Source organism: Cyanistes caeruleus, chromosome 13 (genome assembly GCF_971803275.1).
Source record: "Cyanistes caeruleus chromosome 13, bCyaCae1.hap1.1, whole genome shotgun sequence".
Classification (NCBI taxonomy): domain Eukaryota; kingdom Metazoa; phylum Chordata; class Aves; order Passeriformes; family Paridae; genus Cyanistes; species Cyanistes caeruleus.
Genome location: NC_141713.1, coordinates 16,205,889 through 16,231,668, shown reverse-complemented (window position 1 = coordinate 16,231,668; position 25,780 = coordinate 16,205,889). Strand labels below are relative to the sequence as shown.

The following is a 25,780-nucleotide window of genomic DNA, read 5'->3' as shown; positions in this document are numbered from 1 at the left end:
GGAGCATTTAGTGGGATGCAGATTAAGACCTCCATCAATCCCGCTAGTTTCTGCCTTGTAGGACAAAAGATGATAGTCCAGCTGAAGGAGAAGGATGGAAAAGGAGGACTTTCGGTGGGAATTGCTCCACATTACTTTCTAGGGAAAAGTCACATGTGTAAGAAAGCTATCTAACGACAGTCCCAGGGGAAGAGTAAAACACAGAAGTTTCAAAAGTCCAGGAATGACTCCCAGTTTGAGGCCCAGAGAAGAGGATACTGTTCATATACCAAGAGTGAGACCTAAGCAGGAAGGTAGAAGGAACACAGAAAGCCCAGGCAAAGAGCTGGAGACAAGATTTATTTAGTCTGCTTTTTAGTTTAGCCTTTTAAGGGTAGGATTTGGCTTTGGACAGAAGACTGCAATTACAGAAGCTTGTATGAGACAGTGGAGGAAAAGTGGAGTAGGGTAGAAAGATACAAGAAATTGGTTTTAACAGGTCAATTTTGGGCATGCAGAGACCTCGACAGAATATCTGTTAAATGTTAAGTGTGAAAATTTGTTGATAAAATCTCTCCATGCCCAGTTCAACTTTGTCATGCTGACTATGGCCCTAGCAGGTATTTTAAATCATATACCACCCTTGCCTTTAGTCAGAATGACATTTAATCATTTATTTAAAATGAAAACTTCTGAGCATTTTAACCCACAGAGCAGAGAACTATTTCTGTGATTTTGTTGGCATTTGAAGAATAATGGGTTCATTATGTTTATGTTATTCCCTCAAATTACTTTACTCACAGTGAATATAATAAATCTGATTAGCCCTTTTTATGTATTGTAGATCCCAATTCAGATACTGAACTTACAATTCTCTCACAGCTCATCTTTATGTGAGCATGCTGGTGAGCCAGTTTTACTAGGAAGAATATTTACAGAATTTTAGATTTATATAGATGTACATTTGGGAACCAACTGTTGTAGTTCCATGAGAAGTTGCACCAAAAGCACTAAGCAGTTATTGTGTCATGAAAGTAAAACCTATAATTTACCTGAGAGCTGTAAATCAACGTAAATTTACTGAGCAGGGAAATTCTTTTATTTATACTTTCTAATTAATTTTATAGCTTTTTTATTCCATACAAATAGTATCAAATTTGTTTTTAAAATAAAGAGACTGGTTATTTTTTTCACAGGGGGCCAATTTAATCACATTATTTGCTTAGTTCCAACTTCTTTGTTTACACAGCTACCATATAGACTTCTTTCTCAGGAAAAAAAAAAAGAAAGAGATTTCTCAAGCCAAAAGAGTACAATTACAGAAGGGCATTTCTTTTGTCTATTTTTTTCTGAAGAGGGAAACTGTTCTCACCTTGAATAAAATCTTCAAATCTGGTCTCAAGCTAGTGTTCTTTTCTCTCAGTGATTTTCCTCTGTGAGCCTCTGTGTGCTTGACAAAGCCAGGCTGCCCGTGTTAACACCTGACTGGAGAGCCTGTGTGTCCCTTGCCAGGGCTGTGCCTGGGCTGGTGGGGTCTGTCCCTGAGGGGCACTTCCCCTGTGTCATTCAGCTTCCTGCTGCTATGGTCCCAAGTAGGCAGAATTAGAAACAGTTTCGCTCTTTCTCATTTTTATCATTTTGATTGTATTTTGGCAAAAAGAAAGGCATTCCCCTCACTTGCTCACACTTCTGTATCACATGGCTTGCATCAAATTTCCTGGTGAGCTCTTTGCTTTACTCTAGGGTTTAACACTAGATGTTCTAAATGCAACTTTTTTCTCTGATCTCAAATGCTCTCTAAACATTTCCTTTGTTGCATGTGAGAGAAATGCATGACATTTGTGACTCCAAAACCTGATATGTCTTTTTCTTCTAAAGCTTCGGGTAGATGTTAGCTAAGGGAATGTTGGAAGGAGGCGTCTGCTTCTTAAAGGAGAAACACTGCCAGTGGAGCTAAAGGCTTCCATTGGAATTGAGTGTGCGTGCCCCTTCCCTGGCCAAAGCCAGAGCTGGGAGGGAAGCTTTGCTTCATTGGGGCTGCAGTCCTTACAAAAGACCTTTGCAAAAGCAAAATCTGTCACAAAGCAGGGGAAGCTGAAGTGACATTTTCTGACACTAACCGGCAACCCCTTCAAATTTCACCAGGTCTGTATCTTATTTTAGTTACCCTTGTGCTCTGAAGTGTTTTGAGGAGTATTTTTGGACCTTTTTGGAAATCGTGGGGAGTTGAGCACAAAGGCACTGTATTTTATCATGTTCAAACACCTTGTGAAAGAAGGCCTCCAAAGCAATTTTGGAAAATGTGAGTGAAGTGCTGATACATTGACCCACAGGTTACAGTGGGGAGAAACAGCTGTTGTAATACACTTTGAAAAAAACCTTTTTGCCTGCATGACTAGTACTTTTTGCAAAACTAATGTAGACTTTAATAAACTGTAGGCTTTTGTGTGTCAAATTGCAAGCTTTAATAGCCTATTAAAAAGCCCTAAAAGTCCTTAATTCATTAAGGTGCAGATTCTCTTCTTTATAGGAACATTGAATCCTGAGCTGTATGTTGAATATACAAAGGAAATTATGGTGGGCAAAGGAAAAGTTCCCAGGTCGATTCTTGCACTGGAACATGCAGAGCAGTGACCATCACTCTTTGGATTTGTCTGCAGAAGGAATAGCTGACCACAGGGGAACTGCTATGCAGACAGGCAGTGGGATACAAGGGGCACCAAGACATCTCTGTATTGAGCAGATGCAGGAAAAAAAGTCTCTGACATGCTTTGCAGATTATTTTCCCTAATCTTTTTACAATGAAGTAGTAAAGAAATTTTCTATATTAAAAGAAGATATAGAGAAGATTTGAATATGCTGGTATTTTATAACAGGAGAAAGGGAGCCTTTGAAGAAGTTTTCATGATGAAAACAAATTTCTGGGGCACCCAAACCTGGTTATTAAATGGCATGATAGAACCAATGTGGCACTTGTTTTGGTTCTATCTGTGGAACAATCAAATATGTCAGTGTATTTGTTGTATAACTCCCTTAGCAGCAAATAAATAAGGCTGACACTGACTTATTTAGTAAAACATCAACAGGGAAAACAACAGGCAGGAAACTGAGGCCTATGAGGTGTCATGGGTCACCCTGCATCTCCTCATGCATCGAGCACTGCCTGCCTTTGACAAACATAGATACTTAAGCATGGCAGACTCCTCTAATTAAATCTGTTCCTCCTCACCTACACACAGGAAATCTGCAACTGCCGACGGGGCTACGGAAACAGGAGTTGTGAATTACTCACTGCAGTGGATTTGCATAATTTGGGTTTATCATTCCTTTTCAATATCTGAGTTCCATTATCTGAGCTGTCTTGGGGTCAAATGCCTGAAGTATTTCATGCACCCTAGAGCAACGTAAGCGCCATAGTTGTGATTCTTAGGGAAATACAAGTAACATATTCTCTGCTGAAGGATCACAAGTTTCTCTGCAGACTGAGGAGATGTTTGTGACTTGCCACAGGACAAAGGGGAGAGGTATGGGATAAAAATCTGAGGAACTCAGGGTTGTGATTCATTTGTTCACTTCCCAGTGGCCGAAACAGCCCGTGAACCAACTGAAATAGAGTTCCTGCTGTGGAGTAGGAAGGGCCAAGGGACTTTCTCTTCAGTGTTGCAAATGAGGTTTCTGCCCCTCTAACTCTGCTTTCTTGGTTCTCCTAGTGAACTCTCATAGATGGGTATTTCCTTGTATCAATCAGAGGGAGAAAAAGCAAGCAATCTCTAAAGGAAAATACGTAAGAAAAAAATTACAGGCATCACAACAGCTTTGCAAACAGAATGGCATAAAGCCTACCAAGCTGTCATGTCAGCACCTCCCCAGAGGAAATAATGGGAAAAAATTCAACATGGAACATTTTTACATCTGAAAAGGGAATGTGAGGTAAAAATCAGAACCATTTTTAAAGCAAGTGTATTCCAGGAAACTTGCAATATAAGTTCCAATAAAGCTCAAATAAAGCCCCAGTGAAACTGATTCCCTGTTTTACTTAATAAAATGTGGGAAGTGAACCTTGAGCTAACGCAGCAGTTAAGTGATGCAGCATAGCTGTGGATCAGGCAGCCCAGAGGGATGTTGTGCGGCTCTGAGGGGAAGGGAAGGTTGGTGAAGAAAAGGTTAGAGTTTTTGTTTGGTTTTTTTTGAGAAGCTGCATGGATGTGCCTTTGTAGAGAGAGGAAAAAGACAGAAGATGGCTCCTTGGGCTGGGTACACACAGAGGGATTGCTTCCTGGTGCCCTAAGTGCACTGTGACATGGGACTGGGAGGCTGGCAAATGGGTACAGGGCACTTAGAGTTCTGTATTTCCCCCACAGCCTTACATCACGTTCTCAAAATTTATTACTCATTCATATCTATCTGAAATTTCCCAAATGAGGCATCTTTTGCAGGAGAAAGGAGATGATCTTCAGGCTCCCCCAATGTAGGGGGACCTCATGATGTCCCTGCAATGTGGGAATGTGTAGGCAGATTTGGAAGGGGCAGAAAAGCTCCTGTTCCCTGTGAGATGTCTCTGCCCAGCCCTGCAGCACCTCTGCAATTCTCGGGTACACAGCCCAGAAGGCACTTAACTGTGCAGAGAATTTCCAGGACAGAGGAGAAGCTGCAGCACAGCACGGGCTGTGCCCCTGCTTTGTCACCTGGTCTGAGAAGAAACAATATTCCTCTTCCCTCATCCCATGGTAACAAAGCAGCTTCAGCTGTGCAATTCCACGAGGAAACATGTAACAAGCATGTCCTCAGAAAGTTACACAAATGAGGCAAATGAACAAAAGAACTAGATCATATATTATACTGGCCCAATTAATTTTACTGGAGATTCAGGGACGTGAACCCCTATGAGGTTACATCAGCAGCATGCATTTGTGAGTAGATAATAAATTTGTGCAGGCTAGCAACTGGGGACAAAAATGCTCTTTAATATTTCTTTTATATTTGCTGATATGTCTGCATATTTGCTGCAAAATAGTCTTTCTTCAGTTGTGTCATGTTGTTCTTATGCTTGTTTCTATTTCTAAGAAAAATTTCTGTGACACCTTTGTTCAAAAACTTCAAGAGTTGATGTGCTTACAGTGCTGGAGAGAAACTAAATGCTGCCTAAAATGTTCTCTCAGTAAAGGGTGAGAGCAACATACATGCTTAAATGTTAAAATCTTGTTTAAAAATTGGTTTCAAGAAACCTCTGACAAGGAAAACTAGTACTAATTAGAAGGGCTGTTTCCAAACTGATCCAGTGAAGCAGTTTTTGTGGGAATGATTTCTGCTACAATCAAAGAGATTCTTGAGGAAAGGGGTACTTGATACTTTCTTACATTAGAAAAAACAATCATGATCTGGATTTCCAAATGCTGACTTAGTAATGTGTTATCTGAAACTGAAAGATGGCCCTTTTTTCATTCGGGCACAGTATAGGGAATCTCATTCTGTGCTTTTTTGGATGTGTGGGAATTGGAGTGGAGGCTGTCAGGGATGTCCTTCTCTTCTGTGCATACTTGAAAGCTGTTTTTGTATTCCTAAGTACATAATTTCAGATTTAGACAAATATTTACATCAGTACACATGAATTTCAAACTCCAGTGTTAGTGGCAGCATTGTTCTTCTTTATATACAGTATTTTCTTAATTTATTATAATAACTCTCTCTAATGGCAGTACACTAAAATGTCCAACTTAGAACTCAAGGCAGTTATAGTTTCCCTCAGCTAAAGACTGTCAGACATGAAAAATCTGTGACTAGGGTCATTGATAATAAAATATAGATCTCCATTTTCTTGATTTTTATTTTAGTTTTGTAATTAAGACAAAATAGTTTATTTAAATAAACTAATTTATGCTCCATGTTTAATAGTGAATTATTCCATTACTGTTTTGGTTTTTTTTTTTATTGCAGAACAACTCAAAGGCCCTATGTTATTTTACCTAGGAAATAACCAGAAGAAACAAAAATTTAAAGGGGCATTTTTCACAAGAAAGACAACCAGTATTCAATTCCTTCCATTCTTGTTGGCTTAGTAATATTTGTCTGGATCAGTTCTTCTAGGAGGATGTGTGAGAGCAGGGTAGGAGGCTAGTGAGAGATGTGGAAATGCAGAAGCTTAGTCAAGTATGGCAGTGAGAGCACGAAAAGCTCTAGGTCAATGGCTGGCAGATGGCTTACGAGCTGAGGAGGCTGCTGGCAGATGGTATTGACAGTGTGGACAAGACAAAGATTTTGGCTACAGAAAGGGAGCTTTGGAAAGACGCTAGAAGTTTATCTTTCCTGATAAGAATACTGTCCAATTTGGATGCACATCACATCTTCGTTTTTCTTGGGTTTTGTTTTTCCTTTTTTTACCACAGAAAAGGTAGAGAGGCTTTGCTGCTTTAGGAAAGAAAAAGTGACTGAAACAGAGATTGTGAGGTCTGTTATTTGGTCTAGTTCCCAAATTCTGACCATTCAATAACAACAAAACCCCCTTACTATGTATAATTGGCACGTAATTATTTGTGATTACTAGTCTGATTCCTCTGCTGCTCTCACTGTTACTGAACTAATTATGCCTCTTATGCAACCTTAGCAAATTAAATCATTCCAATTATCCACATTTATATCCTTGTGCTTTCTCTACTGCCACAGTTCCTTCTCATCACCCTGTGTGACGGTGCCTCTCACACTTTCATTTGCAACCTACCTTCTTCGTAGGCAATTAGTGGATGCTGGGGCTGGGCCGGCTGCAAGCCCCCTTCAGAGCCAAGCAAGTGCCTAAAGCTGCTGCCCATGCTCCTGTGGTGGGGAAAGTGAGGAACTGTGGTGGGTGAAGTACACAACTCTGTATGTACCCCTAAGTTCAGATGTCTCAAAGGCAGAAAGCTTATAACTCTCCGAGGGATTTAAAGAGAAACCTTTCAAATGAAGAACTGGCTTATAACATCACTTTAGACACACATAAAAGACGGTTGCTACTCAGTTTGGAGTTTGCTCAGTTTAGGATGCCAAAATCCAATGGGCAGTGAGCTCTTAAACGAGCTGAAAATACGGTAGGAAAGTGCATGGTCTCCTATAGATGTGTTTGTCAGCAACGAATCTCTGAGCTGGTTTGGTAGCAGTGAGAACAAGGGATTTTAGAAACAGCTCATACCTTCTTTCTGGGCATGAGAGGGCACCAGCACAGCTAATTCTCTGTGAGATAAGTGGCAGCTCTCAGTTAGGCACCTGATAGCTCTTGATTGTCCTGATGAGCCTCTCCACCTTCTGCCCTTGGCCGTGAGGGAGCTCGGCCTGGGCTCCTCACTCCTGGCTGGAGCTCTTCTGGAGCTGTGCCTTTCTGCAGCTCAGCCACAGCTCTGTCTCTGCCCGGGCAAGGATGCTGCTCTGCACCCTTCGGGGAGCAGCTGGCCCTCATCATCCTCTGCTATGTTCAAGAATGTGGCTTGGAGCCTTGTTAGAAATGTTTTGTGATGCAAAAATCATAAGTATTAAGATGAGCGCTATATGTATAATGTTAGAATGGCTTTGCTGTGTGAATGTAGTTTTTTTCTGTCCTGCTATTAGCAAAAATTTAGGTGTAAGTGATAACAATGGATATAGTATGTTTGAACTGCCTACCGGCTGGGATAACCTCCAGTGAACAGATGATGGGGCCCGGGCTCCTATCAACACTTGCTGCCTGTGGAAAGAAGGAACCAAAATCCAGATTAAAAGATGATAAGAAGGGAATTAAAACCACAAACCAAGAAATGTGCATGCTCTAAAAAGGTGGATCCAAGGCAAAATAGTTCCTGGAAAATATAAGTTAGTTAATATAAAAGTTTGAATATGCATAAAGTCTATGAATATGCACCAAGTTGATGCAGTAGAAATGGTACATAAAGGGTGTTTCCAAAACACCAGGTGTGCTCTTGGCAGAGAGACAAGCGCCCGGCCGTTTTAACCCTTTGTTTTATTGTCTTTTTCTTCTACTGACTTTGTTTTTAATAAAACCTTCTGAAATTTACCAGAACAGTGAACGTCGTTTTTCTCAAGCTTAAAGCTGCGATCTGGACCTCAGCTTCTGCGGAGCCGAGTTGATTTTGTGAGAATGACGGCCCTTGAGTAGCTGCGGGCTCGAGTGGCCGCGCCCGGCCCTCAGCGCCTCAGCGCCGGGAGCTGCAGCCCTCAGGGCCGGGCCAGGGCAGGGCCCCCTTCCCAGGCTCCCCAGCCATTCTCCCGCCTCAGGGAGGTGTTGCTGTAGCTGTGACATAAATGTAGCTGTGTGACACTTCACGCGTTGTAAAATACCAGCATTACTGTTTTCATGGGATTTGGGCTGCATTGCATACTTACAATATTCACCTTCTGCTACAGTATTGCGTGGAAAATCACGCCCTGGAAAGTCAGGGTTCACAAAGGAGACAGAAGTTCTGCAGCTTGATTTGAATAAAGGGAGAGAGCCCACTGGGCCACAGGCCCTCCTGGGGTTTCAGGCTTTCAGAGGCCGCAGGCCCCGCTTATCGTGGACTCCCGCCCCTTGCTGCCCTCCTGTTTTCCCAGCTGCTGAGGTACAGCCTTCCCGACCCGCCTACCACATATCACCCCTTGAATACCTACGGTCATTTTCACCTTTCAGAAGTTTAAACTGTCCGGGTTCCACAATAAATTAGAGCGGCTTGATGTTCCTGCAGACCCTCCCCAGACGTTCCTCTGCATCCTGGGGTTTTTCAGCCCGAGTGGTTAGTGAGGATATTAACACCCATTTCTCATACCAGTCTAATGGAACAGTTACCATTCAAAGCAGATACTGCAAAGGGGAGATGCCTTCCCACTCTGCTGCCCAGCAGATGCCAGAGGCAGGAGTTTGTGTTCCTCTGTGGGGACAGCCACCTGCAGCTGCCAGCCCTGGCTTCTTCATTCACCCGGCTGAGGCTGTGCATGCAGCTCGGGGCTTGAGGACCACAGCGGAGAGAAAAGATAATTATGGTACTTCTGGGTATAATTTCTGTCTTTCAGTTCAATATTTAATATGCTGTATCAAAAATACTGTGTTCTTACAAAAAACTACAGAACAGTTCTTCTCTATTGCAGAGGATTTGCTGTTACCTGGTTAGGCCTCTGAACCGTAAGGTGAACAGATACTTTGAATATCTTGTTATATTTTTATTTCCTGCTGTAACAAAATCTCCCTTTGTTACCATAATATCTATTTCCACTGATTTTCATACACGGCAACTTTAAATGATAAGCCAACAAAATGCGTATTTTTAGCATTTATCCTTAGGAAAGGAGCATGATACGCTCTCATTAGGAAGGCCTACGTAGAAACATGAGGAGACAGAAGCATAAAATAACTTGTCAACAAGAATCCAGTGAGGCCTGGGAAGGAAGCTGGTTTCCTTTGCCTAGGCCTTTTAGAACTTAGACTACAGAGCAAGTGTATGTCCAAGCTTGAGCATTAAAGAGTTAAGTAGGAAGATAGCAAGAACAGAGCACTCTCCGGACCTTTCAGACTTTTCTGAGTGACTTTTTTCCATGTGCAGAACTGAGCAGGTGACAAGGATTGGTAACTAGTCAGACAAGGGAGTTGTTGTTTTTATTAACAGGTAAGAATCGTGCTTTATAGGAGGGCTAGAAGCAGGTATTTAACTTGTTTTGTTTGTCTTTATGCTATTTCCTTAACCAACAATGCTAATGCTGTGTGCTAATGACCTAATCTGGGCTTCTTAGGACAGTGCTTGACAGAGCATGGCAGGACTATATTGTAGAAGACCTCTAAATTCAGCAAAACTGTCTTTAGGAAAACCTGGCCATGTACTGTATTAGCACATGCTCCAAGCCCATGGTGTTTGTCACTGCAGTGGAGATCGGTGCTGTATTCCAGAGCAACAAATTTACATGAGGAGTGGCTCAAACCACACCTGCCTGTGTGGCAGTACCACTGAAGAGCTCTCTATGTTTGTGATGACAGGTGAAGTTTAGGATGGATGACCAATCTTGCAAGGATCTCTTCCAGATTCTCACCTAACTTCATGTATGAATCTTCCGGCTAATGAACGAGTGAGGAGTTTTCATCAGCCAAGTTAATTAGCTCTGCCAGCAGCCTGAGGAACTTCCTGGTTCCCTTGGCTTCCTCCTAGAAGAATGTAAATGATACAGAAGGAATTGCTTCTATGTCTTTATTTTTAAACTTGCTGCTTTCTGTCCTGTTGAATGTAGGCAGCAACTGCAAGATTTAGAAATCAGAGTGGTGAGGAATGCTTGGAGGATTTCTGTTGAATGGTGTAGACTGTTTTAATGCCCTCTTAGTGGGGACTGCTGTGGATCTCTGGCAACTAGAAAGTCTAAACACAAGCTTTTAATTACTTAAATGCAAGCTGATTGGTTGAGTTTATGTGGTAATAATCTTCATCAACAAGTGAATTTCAGCTTACTAATGGTGCCGTAAAAGGTGTGTGATATTTTCTTAATACTAGTAGCTAACCTTGTATTGGGCATATCAATGTTAGTAGCAGCTGTTAGTTCTACCCTTCAGTTTTCATCTGGTTAATGAAGGCTTCTGGCAGTTATAAAATATTTTTGCCAGTGGTTCTGCGATGATTTGGTATTCTGTTTTTGAAAATGTAAAGTTTTGAAGTTGCATACTTATTAAATTTACTGGCATCTTCTTGACAAGATATTCTTGGTGTTAACTGCGCTTCTCAGGTACTGCAGTTCTGGAAGTATGATGACAATGTTTAGTGTGATTCTGCCATCCATTATCACCAACACCACCTACTTCTGCAGAGCTGTAGCAGTGGGCGTGATGCTGTCTGGTGCACATTATTGGCCTGCAATTCTGTACACAGGAAGAAAATAAACATCCGACTTGCAATAATGTGGTTATACATTTTAATTTAATTTTAGGATTAATATTCAGAGTGCTAATTCAGGAATGTTTTTTTAAAGTGGGAAATTTCTCTCACCTGGAGAAGTGCAGCTTTTTGTCCTCATGGCATGCGTGGCTGCAGCAGAGTGGCAGCATTTGGTCAGGAGGGCATGTTGCTTACAATGTGCCAAAACCTCCTTACCTGGTCAAGATAGCATAGAATTTGGTGTGGGCATCTGTTTGTGTCTCAGCCAGCTTAATTGCTGTGACCCTAATGAATCCTCTTTCCCAGTTCAAGGCAAGCTGAACTAAATAAAATACATGTGTCTTTCAGAATGACATGAGGGAGAAGAGCAGATGCTATCCTAGTGCAAGAGCTTATTTTATAGTCTGAATGGGATATGATAGAAAAATTGCTGGTAGGTTTTCTCAGGCATGAAGCAATATTCATCAGTCCAGTCATGTTACCATATAATGTTACTGTACACACCAGAGATGATGGCAAATGCTCTGTAACTGATGCTAAAAGATGCAAATATTTGCTGTATTTTGTACGCAGTGATGAAAAGTTATGACAGGGACCAAAGACTCCTTTTATGATAGCAGCCATCTGGTAAAATAGAAAGGCACAATATTTGTGCAGGATGGCTTACAACCTTAAGGTAGGCTAAAATGCTGCCAGACTCGCTCTTGTTGCTCCTTTCTGATCAAGCAAAGTCCTGCACTGCTTTCTCTACACATCAGAATGTCTGATAAGCCTTGGGTCACAGTTGAGCTGATATTCATTGGCCAATATTTTTTTTTTAGTTAAATAATGAGCAGACTCCATTGAAGTCATGTAAGGTTCTAGAGTGTCTGCAGTGCAGGATTTAATCTTGCTCAGGGATGAATATATAGGTACTTGGTTGCTTCACTGCCTCATGACCTTTGTTGTTTTAGGAAGGATGAGGGGGGAACCCTGGTCTCTCAGATACTTCTCATTCCTGAATTCCATAGAGCTCATCCAGCTTTCCTTATTCTTCCTCTGGAATCCCTGTATGAGCCTCTCAGCCCTTCTGTCTTGTTCACTTTGCAGCCTTCCTCTCCCATAGCCAGCTCAGGTTCCTGTGGTGGCACAGGTCCTTTGCTAGGCTGAAGGCAGGAGGCTGCTGCATGTGTGCTGTCCTGTCTGGACTAACTTTTCCCTAATGGGGCCAGTTATTCTGTGAGAGGTGCCCATGTAATAGTTATTGCAGAGAAGGATTTAAATTACAAAACAACTTTAATTTCCTTACAGCTAACCTCAAAAGAGCACAAGCTTAAATAACCTTGGCTAGATTTTGAGCTGCATAATGTATAAATAACCTGCACTGCAATACATAAACTCATGAAGCTTATATTCGAGTTCAAATAGCCTTATTTGCTGCACTGTGATTGAGGAGCAGTAAAAAGAACAGGATCTCTTAATCAGACAATTAGTTCCTCTTGGGGGAAGGGACTGTTTCTCTCTGCAGGGATTAATGTGTTTACTGGCTTTATAGTAGGTGCTGTCAATACCACCAAAACACAAAGCAAGTGGTACCTTCCTTTGACCTCATACAAGATGAGGATAAGATACCCATGATGACTTAATTAGATCTGTCAGCTGTTCTTAATTCTGTTAAGCATGGAACTTGGGGTGACTGGGTGGAAACTGCAGCTTTGGGTGAACTCTCAGGTTGATAAGGCAGGAATCTTTTAACCTTTATTCCCATAGAGCACATCTCTGTAGTTACTTGAAGTTGCTCTGAGATTCTGTGCTACTACTGATGGCTGACACTCAGCCATATAACACTACATACCAGTGTCTTTTGAATTGTAAATCTGATGAGATAGAACATGTTCACCTCTCAGCTAGGGCAGACAAACAGCAGGGAAGTGGAGTAAAGTGGAAGACGTTATTTGCAATAGTAGTTGTGGGTTGCCAGTAATGACCTGCTGCAGGGAGTTTATTTCCTTAATTTTTGTCCTGTGATTGTCTTTAAGCCAGGCTGGCTGTAAGACAGTGACAGACCAGCTGTTACTCAGAGGGGAAATCCTACAAAGCTTGGCTGGAGGCATACGACCTTTTCTTCTCAAATGTTGACATTATTTTGTGTTTTGTTATTTCAGACTTTGATTGCTAAGACAGGTTTGACATGAGCTTCCAGGCTGATACTCTTCTCAGCTCTACCTTAGGAATTCAGGGTCCCTCTGATGGTCTGTTAGAGGTCTCCACACAACAGCTTTAGCTCCAGTATTTCCAATTCAGCTAAACCAAAGAAACATGGCTTACTTTTGCCTTTGGAACATGGGATGACTCAAGTCAGCCAACTCTGCCTTCAAAAAATATTTCTTCAAGTGGTTGAAGCCTGAGGTAAATCATTCCCGTTGGCATTCTCATGGGGCCTCAGGAAGGGTTGTCAGCAGATTATCCAGTTTAATACCTCCTCCAGACCCCCTGTCACATCCTGCACTTCCCCAGAACTCAATGCCACTAAGGTTCTGTTGTCTCCCAGTCCTGTATTGAACCTGGGGGTGAGTCAGCTCCCTGGGGCAGGTACATTCCGTTCTGGCAGTGGCAGCCTGTTCAGGCATTGCCTCTGTGAGCTGAGAGGACTTGCAGTCTTGTTTGTGGGGCTGGCACAGCACCTGCCCTCCCCTTCGGGCGGGTACAGCCTTTGCATAAAGGATGAGGAGGCTGTCAGGACATTGGCACAGCACCTGTGGGTTTTGGCCAATCTCTCCTCTTCTCTCCATTATCTCAAAGCTTGTGGTATGATCTCGGTGCAGCAGCCAGGTGTAGGGGACTTCTGGAGAGAAGAGGAAGGAAGGAGGCTGGAGGTGGATCTGAGAGTTTCTGGTGTGTTGCCTTTCTTCTTTCTCTGCTTCGGGTTTGTCTGAAAGCACTGGAAGAGATGCTTTTCCCACAACTTTAACATCTGTTTTAAACCCATCTTTAACTGGGTTTAGTAGCTTCTGGCTTGTGTTTCACTTAAATGTGCAAGTGTAATGGCTGAGAATATTGTGTGTGAATGATAATGTTATATATTGTTAAAATATATTAAATATTTAATAGTCTGAAGTTCTGGGGAGATGCTGCAATAATTAGCAAGTTCTGAGGAAGAATCAGCATAGAGATCAGAAAAGCTGAAGGATGATTTTATAGAACCTATGTAAGACACTACTAGATATTAATGACTGTGTGGAGTGCATCAAATGCATTAATATTGTAAATAAACCTGGATCAGTAGTTTTTTATCTGGTCACCTTTTGTTACATTATATGTGTTCACAGTGGCAAGACTGGGACGTGTTTCTACTGTAGCAGCCTTGTACTCAGGCTAGATAGCGGAAGTTTCTAGTGCTGTTTGTATGTTTTCAATTCTGTTGGCATAATCTGGTCCAAAACATTCAAAAGCTTTTTTTAAAAGCTAAAATGCTGGGCAAAGCTGCAAAGATTTTATATTTCATTCCATAGTCATTTTCTAAACTAGATCGAGAAAGGAACTTTCCAGAACTCTTTATTTTCACTCTGGCTATTTGAACTGTAAAGACCAGTGTTAAGGATTATTTTGTAAATTCCATTCTGTACTCAGCTCTTACAAGAGAGTCAAATGTTTGTCTGAATTCAGGCCTGTTGGGCTGGTTGTACCACAAACATTTTTTAAATTTTAGATTTTTTTTTTTCAGAAGAATTTCAGATACAATAATTGAATTTTGATACTAACTTATTTTTGCAATGCCCAAAATAACAGTACTGTCATAAACTAGGATACTAGCTAGGTAACTCTTAGAAAAAATAATATAATGTCTCAGTAGATATTTGTTGTCCTTTAAACCAGTTAAAAGAGACAAAGATAAATATTTAATTCTAACCACAGAATTAGCACATTCTGTGTAAAGCATTCATAATGAAATTCTGCTCAGAATTCAACAAAGCTTTTCTGATTAAATTACAAATGGACTTGTGATAATGGACATTTCTGCAGTGGTGCTAGTACATAGATTTTCTGGGAAAAGAAGGAAATATCTTGTAAAATAGTTCTGGTTATGAAAATGGTCGTATTTTTCAAATGCAGGTATCTCATACCACAGGAAGTAAAGGTCATATATTTTCTAAATTCAGATTGCAATATGAGATGTCTCTTTTCATGTAATGGCAAATAACCAAATAGGACCACTGCAAAAGCACATGAAATGAATTGGTGTGTATTGTGCAGCAGTATTTCAGACAAAACAGAATTTTGCAGACCTTTAATTACTAGTTAACTAGATTCAAGATGGATGTGTATGTAAGCTAAACAATAGATACAAAAGAGCATTATGCGGAACACAACATGCCTCTAACCATTGTTTGTTCCACTTGATTTGAAGTTCCACATAACAAGATGCCATTTGGACTGAGATTTACTGCATGCCTTACCTTTAGCAGTTATGCAGAATTTTTTTAATCATCTATAGCCATTACTCCAATTAGAAGTTAACTATTCCTAAGCTTTGTGGTTTTTTATATATTGAAATATGAACAGAAATATGTTTTTAAATACATATTTTGTTATAGTAGTTGGTAGTATAAACTCACTGCTCTTGATAGCTGGAACTGAGTAACCGTAGTCACTCTGAACCTGCAAGCACTTACTTCATTGATTTCAGGCATAGTTTGAGCTATATCTGCTTTATTTATATGCACATGCATAGGTGCTTTGAAAATATCTTTCTGTCTACACAGTCTTTGAGTTAGATTGGGAAGTGAGTGCATCTAACCTCTTTGGGATGAGGACTTGGGGGTTCATTTTCAGTGTGACTTCTGAAGGGCTCAGGTAGAGGACTGTGCTTGAACATGTGGAAATGAAAATCCCTTCTAAGTTTTCCTCTGATTTACGGCTTGGTAGTGTATGATGTGTGGGACAGCATGGATGCTGCCTGCTGCCTGTGGGAGGAAAGGCAAATCCCACTGCTTGGGCTTTCTGTCATCCCTTCAGTAAGGAGCTCCCAACTTTGGCCCTGCAAGGATGCTTCTCCTTCCAGCTTCTGCATTAGTGGAGTACTTTGCCTCTTGCAGCAGTTGAGGCCACAGCTGGGTTGGCAGTGGAGACACTTGTTCCTTGTGTGATGACTGTCTTACCAAGGGGTAATGCAAGGCTGTTTGAGGGTGAACACTAAAAAAGTCACATCTGGAGAGAGCACCCTTGTCACCACATGTAAGTGGCTGTCAATTGTCACACGATTTTGGCAGGGCCCAAGTCATCAGTTGGGAACAAACTGGAGTTAATGTGAATGAACAACAGCAGTTTGCCATAGCTGATGGGATCCTTGGGTCAGCGTCATACCAGATATTGCTGATAATTCCCATGTTTAGTGTGTTAATAAACACACTTATTATTAATTAAATCACAGTCCATGCATCTTGTCCTTTCTTCTGAGTGTCCAGAACAAAGGAGATCTCCCAGTGTAGGTGTTACATAGATTACAATATGGATCCACTATTTTTCTGCTAGGAAAGGGTCTGCTGAATTAATTACATGCTAAGGTCTACAACATGCATTATTTTTCAATTAAATAACCAGAGAAATGTGAGTTTTGTTTGTATTCCTGTGCAAGCAGTTGTAACAACACAATAGAAGGTATGAAAAGAGCCCTATTGCTTTCTGCAATCACTGGGTGTTTATTTGTGGAACAAATGGCACTGACAGTTCATCAGAACTTAAATTTGCAATCCACATTGGAAATTCAGTAATATCTTTCATCTGTACTTGCAAATATGAATTGCCCTCTGCAGTTGCATGAATTTCAGAGGAAACTGTCAAAAAGGGTACTACAGCATGTTTTTCAAGAAGAAAAATGGCTTCTGAAGAATCTGCCCCATAACTTTATGGAGGAGCTGGGGCAGTGCTGCTTTGATTCCTTGTCTTCCAGCTTTTCTCACTCCTTTGGTCACTGTCTCAACATGCAGAGCAACAACACAGTGAGGGACTAGAAGAGCTTTGGTTGTGAGGCTTTCAGACATCTCCTAGACAGGAGATGCAAAGCTCTCATGGCTGCACAGCAGCCCAGAAAGGACAGTTGGGCAGAAATAAGGAAATAAGTGAACTGCTGGAGTATGTTACAGCTGTAACTTGTCACAAACCATTGTAGTTGCTTATTCTTTCCTGTGCTCTCCACATTTGTGCATATCCTGTGATATTTCATCTCAGATCTGTGATCTGTTAGAGCAGCATGAAATAAGTTTTCTTTTATTGCTGAAATTGGGGGAATGGATATCTGTTGCTTTTTGTTGTAATCCTGCTTGTGGAAAAGAATGAGCAGAGAAAGGGTGAAATTTTTGAAGATTTGTGCTGGTCCTCTTTCCCCACTCCTAAAGAGGATGGTTTGGTGGGTTTGGGGCAGTGTTTTAACAACAGTAAAGCAAATAGGGGGTCAGGAACTTAAATTTCCACCTACTCAAGTAGGACTACTGAGCCATGTGTTATGTCATTGTAGACTTGAAAGGGTTTACTTCCATAACATAATAGAAAGTAAAACAGGTTGCTTAATTGAAAGTAATCCATAGACACCTACTATGTATAAATCCAGGAATAACTGGGCTGTTAGAAGAAAGATCAAAGAGTGTTTTTCACCTTCAGTGTTGGATTCATTATAAAAATGCATGATTCATTACACTTTAAGTGTCACGTGCATCTACTCAATTTGCAGATTAAGCAGACATCAATTTAAAAAATATTCTATATTTTATCAAGAAAAAGTATGAAGTTGTACCAAATTTGGAATATTAACTAAAAGATGATCTCATGCTTGGATCTGATAAAAACACAATTGTGTTATGCTTCATATAAAACTACTTGGACACATGTATAATGAGTATCCCTGCTTTGAGCACCTTGCTTTCACAAATTCTCGTACAAGGAGAGGCCAGTCTTCAGCAGGTGGGATTTGCACTGGTGGTGAAGTAAAATTCTCTTGATACTGTTTATGTATTAGCCCCTATATTGCCTGGAAGTTGGTTGTTTCTAGCCAGGCCACAGGCCCTGCTCAGTGATAAACCAAACATGGAAATTCTGACTATTAACCTTGTTAACCTGGAATGGAGAACAGACATGATGGTTTTCACTATAATAGCAGTCTGGGAAGAAATGTTAAAAAATAAATCTGCCCTTTGTTTCATTCTTTGATGCCTGGCAAATGCTGTCAAGGGAAGGTCAGAGGATGCCACTCATCAATACAAGAAGGTGATAAATGTCAGATTATATTTCCCTTGTAAACACTTTGCTTTGATGTATGTATGCTTGTTTTAAAATTAGATGCATTGAAACACACAATTGCTGTCCCTCAGCTGCTTTCTGTGTTTCTTGAGACATAAATGTTCAGAGTTTTATGATGGGAGTGCTCTGTGGATGCACAACCTGAAGCAGAAGGGAATATTGTCCTGCTTGTAGCCAGTGGAAATTTGGCAGGCTTTAAAGCCATACCTGTGTCCAGGTGTATTCATTTAAAGGAAAAACTGTGATCTTAAGAAGCCTGTGAGATTTTCAGAGTGGCAGTGGCTGAGTTTGAAGATGTATAGTTTGTGCCCCCTCCCTTAGGCCCTGTGGGCATTGTGGGTTGTGTCCAGGTCTTGGCTCCTGCTGAGGACAGCCCGCTGTGAGCTGTGAGCTGCTGCTGGGCGCTTGCTGTGCCACTGCTCAGGATTTGACCAGCACATGCATATTCCTGACAACATCATGTTCCTACCAGCCCTCTTGCCATGTTCTTGGTGCTCTGCAGATGATCACAGTGCCTCCTTGCCAGTGCGGCTGTTTAATCTGACTGCACTCCTTGGCTTTGCCCACCTGGGGAGGGCAAAGGCAGTGCCAGATGGGACTTTCTGACAGGTACACCCAGATTTTTGGCAAGGTGCAAAGTAATACCTTTTCTAGCAGCTGTTGATAAAGTGGTCCTGAAGAAAATGGGAACTGTGGGCATAGCTCGATCCAGAGAGAAAAAAAGAAAATTTGGAAGTGCTTTATATGAGTTGTCTCCTGCATTTAGAAATAGATAAGGTAAGGTAACTTATCCTTTAATGGATAAGTTAACATGTTTGTGGAAAACTTCTACACAGCACATTGGGAAAGAGGAGTATCACAATTGACTCAAGAGACAAGACACCACAGGCTGGATTTCAAAGATATGCAGTATTTAATTACTGTCCTGATAGCGACATAATCACAGTATCCATCCAGAGCTCATGGAAACCAGCTCTGTTTTTAGCAGTGTTCAGGGAGGTCTGGAGCAGGATACAGTCTACACCTGTGTTCATGTTTGCTTAACAATAATACTTCTGAGGTGTGACTAAATAACATTAGATATTTGCATAATGTCTCTTACCTGGAAAATTCATGTAACTGCTGAAAATTAATTTAAAGCAGATAACTGCTCTGACTGATCAAAAGCACAGAAATGTCAAAAGCTGTGTGTCTTTCATTGTTGCAAGGCATATGGTTTTGGTGATGAATTCTTCCCTGGAAAGGAAGCTGAGCTTCGTTGTTAGAGTATCTCCTTGCACTGGGTGACAGGGTGCTGTAATGGACATGGGCACATGAAACATTGAGAGAGAAGGCAGGGTGTGTGTTACAGTGCCTTGGTTACTCTGCAGCACTTGCTGTGTGTATTCTTACCCTGCAAAGCCCCTGATGGACCAGGTTTCCTGCTGGGGGAAAGCCTGCACCGGTTCCATTCTCTAGCCACACCAGAGAGCCCCAAGTGCTGTAAGTTCACACCCTGGTTGACTTTGCAATAGTTCATTTGCATGCTGAGTCTTGGTTTCTGCTATTTGTAACAGAAATGCTTTTTGAATTTCAGAGGAAATAAATTTTGCAGATACCCAGTTACACTGGGACAATGTTTCAAAAAATTCTTTAAAAATAATTAAGCACTGTATAACTTTGGGGACTGATAAGACTGACAGATGTGCTGGAAAGTATCTATAGTGTCTTGGCATATGCATGCTAATATATTTCAATGTCTTTATTTTTAATCTGTTGTCACTTTTCTCTGTTGCACCCTTTCCTCCCTTCCCCTTGAACAGGAGCTTTGCTGTGCTAGCAAACAATAAAACTTGTTCGTTGAGAGAGGGAAATATTTTCCTCTTGAGCAAGATAACCTCCTCATGCTGGCCCTTCTGCTTCTGCCCTGAGGGGTTACTGGAGGCTACTGGAAGTGAAAAAGAGTAGCAAAAGAGCTTTCAGACCCACAGCTGTGGTCACTTAGTAACTTCAGCTGAGAAACCTGGCTATTGAGGAAATACATCATCATGGTGCAGGTGCAATTGTATGCCAAAATCAGTAAAAATATTTTGCATATTAAAAAAATTGTTTTTAAACTTATTTCAAGGCCATTCATTTTAGTTTTCTGAGGGGAATATGCTGTCTAGTCAGAAAGAAATTAAAGGAACATGTTTTGCTTTGCTTTTTGATATCATGAAACACATTAGAACCTGCAGGCCGTCTAGGGCATGTGTCTTGTCTATAAAAGGGTTATTTGATGTAGAATTTGTTCCTGCTTTCTTTTTGTTACAGGTAATCTTTCAATCACATGATGTGAACAAAAGAGGTGAGAGGATTTCTTTCAGTTGAGGAAGCTGCCAGCCACTCAATGAATTCTGTTTCTTTGAGCAGTTTTTAAGTTAAGGATAGATGTAACAAAGATGAATTTTATTGTCCAAATGTGACTTTATGCACAGCACATTCAAACACAATGACATTTTCTTACATCATTAGGGAAAAGTGCTGGTCTTGGTCTCACAATGTAGCCATTGACAGCCAAGTTATAACCAGTTTTATGGTCCAGGACTGGATTTATTTTCTTTTTCTGTTCACTGTAATGCTTTCTATTTTAGAGATCTTTTCAACTCCCAGTTCTCAAAATATTTGTGCCTCTGAAGTAAACAGGCACCATAACCAACAGAACACAATCTAAAGGTAAAATTAGCAAGAGGAGAAGGATCCTCAGAAGTACAGGCAGTTCCAGAGCAGGCAAACCAAGCTGTGCTGACCTTTGAGCAGGGAAGGTGCTGTTGGTGTGAATATCCCATGGGATAACTGAGCATTGGCACAGACCACTGATATTTGGAGGCTTTCTATGTTAGGTATGTTGGGAAGTGGAATCACTGCTGTGTGTGCTGTGGCTCCTTTGGCTGGCAGGATGACAACTGCAACAGACTGTCAATATCATGTGCTCGGCTTTACTTTTTCCCCTTAGGGTATTGCATGTTTAGCACAGCTGGTAAAGCCCAGCACATCTCTTCTTGATCTCTGTTTGTCCCCATAACTACATGTACTCAGTAGGCTACTTTTGGACTAGCGCTCTCCAGCTGTACTACTCCTTTTACTACAAATAACTGCTGCAGCAAGGAATGAATGTTTCATTCTGGTAGTTAAAAATAGCTTTATAGAACACAGGTTTTATTTCTTTTTTCTTCTTGGCTGCTTGCCAGTACCCTGCCAATAGACATCATTGGGCTGTGATGCTCTCAGATTTCTTATATTTAATTTTGGGTCCTACCTGAGGAGAAATGATTACTTTGTACTTACCAGACAGGACAGCAGTACTTGTTCTTTCCTTGTTATACTTACCATGGGTCCAATTTGATTTATATTAATCAACTTTGTTTCTGATTCACAGCTGCATGGTGAGTTGAATCTTTGTCTTTCAGTCTCTTCTTGCTGGTGCCCTCACTTCTCCTGATGTCTCCCATGGAAGATTGGGAGATGATTTATTTTTGAGTTTAAATGGTAATTCATGTCATCACGCTGCATCATTCTGTGTTACTTTCTTGTCCTGGAAACCTCCTTGCAGTACAGAGTGTGGTAGGTTTTTATGTCTGCCATTACTGTGTATTGACCAGCTGATTCTAGACTGGGTTTTGTCTTCATTGTTTTCAGTCCAAGTGTGACCCTTTAATCAGGCTTAATAGATAGTCTGCTCTTTTATTGTTAATCTTCTTGTAATCCATAACTGATGGCCACTGCTAATGTTGGTGATGTTACAGGAGAACATGCAGAACATGTAATTGTTGTCTTTTAACAACTGCAGTTTTCTCTCTGCTTAGTCCTGTAACTACTGTTAGGTCTGCTGTGGCTTTTGTTTTATATAACCAAATAGTGTTCCTACTTCTCATCTCTGGGATAAAATATCTTAGTTTAAAATCACACCAGATTTGTCCCTCTAATGGGGACAAGGCACTTGAAGGGTCAAAGACTCCTAGTTTACTGTGTGGATTGCAAAGACTCAGGAAAATGTGTTTTCATTAATATTCATGGTACACTCTCATTCTGCAAACATTTGTGTGAAAAGTATTTGTCAGAATCTACTTATTATACCTAAGCCTCCAATAGAAGTTTAACATCCTAGGCCAGCATTTCTTTCAAGGCTGTAACAGGTTATTCATTTCGTCAAGCAGGCTGTTTGCAACACTTTGTGTTTAACTGCATGTCAGCCATAGGAAATCACGGATAAGCTACAAGATTGGCTTCTCCATGGGAATTCACGTCGGCTTGCACACAACTTCTTTAGCTAACTCTATTACTGCACAGTTATTATCAAGTAGATATATGTGGTGCTGACAGCTCCTGACAGGAGAATGCTTTATTACATAAAGTTTGCAAAGAAAAAAACCTCACAACATGACAACCTTTTATGCCCAGAAAGCTATGTATTGGACAAGAATCCACATAATTAATATTAATTGTAATAAAGTGTGACAAGAAAGAAAAACGTAGGTCTGCTCATAAGTCAAGACCTCAATAGTGTGGAAGAAATAGAGCCAGCCAGAGATGGATGATGGAAGAACACTGGTGCTTGAATACGGAAAAGCACAGTATATTACATGTGAGATCTGGAGCCTTTTAAAGGCCTGTGAATGATGACAAAATTCACTCAGTTCAGGTAAGTAAGAGAGGAGAAAGGGGAATTCACGTTTGATGTAGCATAAACTATTATTAAGAGTCAAAAGGTCATGTACTTCCCATGTCAAGTGTGAATGATCAGGAACAAAAATCGCTAAAAGATGTATGTAATTTTTAAGGAAACAAAAGTAAATATTATCTTTGTAAAAGTGTTGGTAATTTGAAGACTTGTTATCTGCATGTTTTTGGCATTTAAAATACCCCAGACTATTCCATTTTGTGAACAGTGTGTACAGTGGGTATTAAAACCGGGCATGAAGTCTGCAGGAGCAGTAGGTGAACAGCACTGTTACATAGTTGGGGCTATAATTGGAGGTGAGTGTAAGAAGATAAATTCTTGCATGAATCACATCACTTGTGTGAATGTTGTGACCTCATGTAATATTCCTTCAGTAAATTATGGCCATGCTCTTTAAAAAGATAAGCTGAAAACAAGGAGGTATTGCTATGGCAGATGGAGTGGTAAAGATGTCTTGTGCTGAATGAGGATTCTGCTACAGAGGTGAACAAACATATTTCTGGGGAAAACATAGATAGGTAGGGAGACCATTTGACCTGGAAGAAAAATATGATTGAATGTTTAGGTTTGCCAGCAGGATTTGATAATGAAACTTGAAATCTGCTGGTTTTCCAAAGTCAATTAGTTTGACCATCAGCCTTGTTAGTGATCAGCCAAGCCTGTCCTTCCTTCTATGGCTATGAAAAGGCATATCTGACATTTACAGTGGTCTGATAGATGTTTCTGGGCAGTCCCTTTTCATTTATTAAAACAGAACAAACCAAATACTGCAATGTGTAAGTGGGAAATGAGAGAGTTTTTGGTTATTGTTTTGTCTATGCAGTTATCAGTCTACCAATTTTCTCCTGGCCAGTGGAGCTGTTGATTTTGTTCTTACCAAGAAAGTAGAAGGAGGAATCTTAGGTTTGAGGGGAGAAAGGGTAGGCAAGTAAACTCTGGGCTGCAGAGCACATCTGTGCAGGTCTGAGACTGGCAGCAGTGCTTCCAGCTTTGCAGCATGAGGCTATTATGAGGACAAGGCCTTGGAAGGCTCATTTCTTTTCCAAAAGCCAGAAACACAGGAATCCATTCTTAGAAACAGTAGGGCCAGAGTCTGTGGCAGTGGGCACACCTTGGGCTTGGGGAATGAGGAATGCAGTTCTGATACATCCTCTGTCAGATATTTGGATAGTAAACAGAGTTTATTTTGCACTGTCTTCCCTTTCTTGTTTCTGATGTGACAGATTTGTGTTAATGTATATAGTTGCACCATAGAGGTTGTCACAGGGAAGTGAGAAGTTCTGGCAGCTGAGTAAAGGGTGTTTGGGAACTATCAGTGTTGGGAATGGTGTGGGAAATAATTTGGAAGCTGGGTATGAGCATGTTGTTTCTGCCTTCAACACTGAGGGAGCAAACAATACAGTTTCATCTTGCAATTCAACTGAAATGTAAGACAGTTGACACTGCATTACTATTGTTTTGGCTTTCAACAAATCCAATAAAGTTGTGTGGAATGGGTTCTCATACAATTAGTATTTTCTTGCTTATCTCTAACTACAAGAATTGAGGGTAAAATTTTTCTGTTCTCTCATCTGGGGTTGTAGTTGAGTGGGAGCACTCAACCTTGTTGGTCTGCCTGTTACAATACCTTGAAACAATACAGCAAAATGTTCCTTTCAGCAGAATTTATTCCTACAGAAAGAGAAAATAAACTTTGCAAATACATACTTCCTTTAGCTGTCTACTCCACTAGCTGGGATTTAGAAGCTGGTTTATTGTTCGGCAAGCATTTGTATTTGACAAGCATTTATGACAGGTAGTAGAACCCTTTAATGCATCATATTCAGCATTTTGCTGTGGTCATTTCTACTAAGGAGCTGAAACTTCAATGCATACAGAAATAGTACATCTACAAAACAGGGAATCTGCCCCTGTCTAGGGAGTTGTGTAGGTGTCCATAATTATGGCAAGGTGATCACTGAAGACACATGCAGATGTGATTGTAAGAGCAGATGGGAAAAGGCACTTAGCTGAAGAAAATCTGTTGCTGTAACTGAAGTGTTCCAGGAACATGCTTTAATCCTAGCTTTAGGTGGAGTTAAGCTTTTGAATAACCAATAGGAGTTGGCTGGCAAGATGGTCTTTTACACGTGTATATGCTAATGTAAATGTCATAATGCAAATTTAAGCGTTCAAGAACATTATGTGGATTTGGGAAAATCCCTAAAATTTTAATTCCATAAGCAAAATATTATTTTGGCAGCACACGACAGAAATAATCCTGCTCCCAGATGTTTCATACTGTTACAGCTGAGAGTAGTTGCCTGGTTGTCTTCAAGACAGCTCTAAAATAACACAAAAGCTTCTTGGAATATGAAGCAACTCAATTATACAATGAAGCAAAGAACCATGTCTGAATTCTTAACATTGCTCTGTCTTCTGGGGAAATACAATGGGGAACACAGTCTTCACCAAGAGTAGAGTATGTCAGCTAGAGGACAGAGTCAAAGAAAACTCTTGAAACCAAAGAAGGGAGAAGTCACCTGCTGCACATTTTATATGGGTGCCATGCTGGACTGTGTGCTGGTGTTCCAGTCTAGGTGCTGACAGCTGATTTTGAGCACTGTGGCTAGCACGGAGGAGTCTGAGTATTCAGTCTCTTTTTTGAGCATTAATATTTCCTCACTTGGTTACATGCCTATTTTGACAGCAAATTCAAATGTACTTGAAATTTCTTACTCTGATAACTGGGTCTTAGTGGAAATTGCCAGGTGCTGAACAAAATATACAAAAATACTTGGAAATGTGTTGATGTATTGTTGCAAAAGGTGCGTATCCTCCATTTCTATTTCTTTAGAAACTGTGAGGAATCTTCAGACAGAGAAATGCTTTTTAAAAGTAATTAAGTTTAAATGTTTGCCTTTATTGATCTATGTTTCAGTGTCATAAACTGAATCCCATAAGGAGTGTGTGATGCTGTGCAGGTGACAGAGCACAGATTTCC

General features: G+C 40.8%; 2 protein-coding genes across 11 annotated transcripts in view; one reads left to right on the top strand and one right to left on the bottom strand.

Annotated features, from left to right (window-relative positions):
- The window catches only part of LOC147650731 (uncharacterized), a 56,764-nt gene extending 47,864 nt beyond the window's left edge, over positions 1-8,900 (bottom strand). For 3 of the 7 annotated variants that reach the window (XR_015275872.1, XM_086849329.1, XM_086849331.1), the window contains exons 1-3: positions 7,998-8,460; positions 7,609-7,669; positions 6,695-6,786 (exon numbers count right to left, since the gene is read on the bottom strand). Coding sequence is in view for 5 of the 7 variants with exons in the window: in XM_086849329.1 (XP_086705455.1) it covers positions 6,695-6,782 (88 nt within the window). In the remaining 2 variants the exon portion in view is untranslated. Of the gene's footprint in view, positions 1-6,694; positions 6,787-7,608; positions 7,670-7,997; positions 8,461-8,601 lie in introns of those variants that run through there. The other 4 variants (XM_086849334.1, XM_086849330.1, XR_015275875.1 and 1 more) reach the window with 4 other exon arrangements.
- RORA (RAR related orphan receptor A) overlaps positions 8,093-25,780 on the top strand; it is a 396,157-nt gene continuing 378,469 nt past the window's right edge. For 2 of the 4 annotated variants that reach the window (XM_086849259.1, XM_086849262.1), the window contains exon 1: positions 8,211-8,540. The gene's annotated coding sequence lies outside the window, so the exon portion shown is untranslated. Of the gene's footprint in view, positions 8,959-25,780 lie in introns of all 4 variants that reach the window. The other 2 variants (XM_086849261.1, XM_086849260.1) reach the window with 2 other exon arrangements.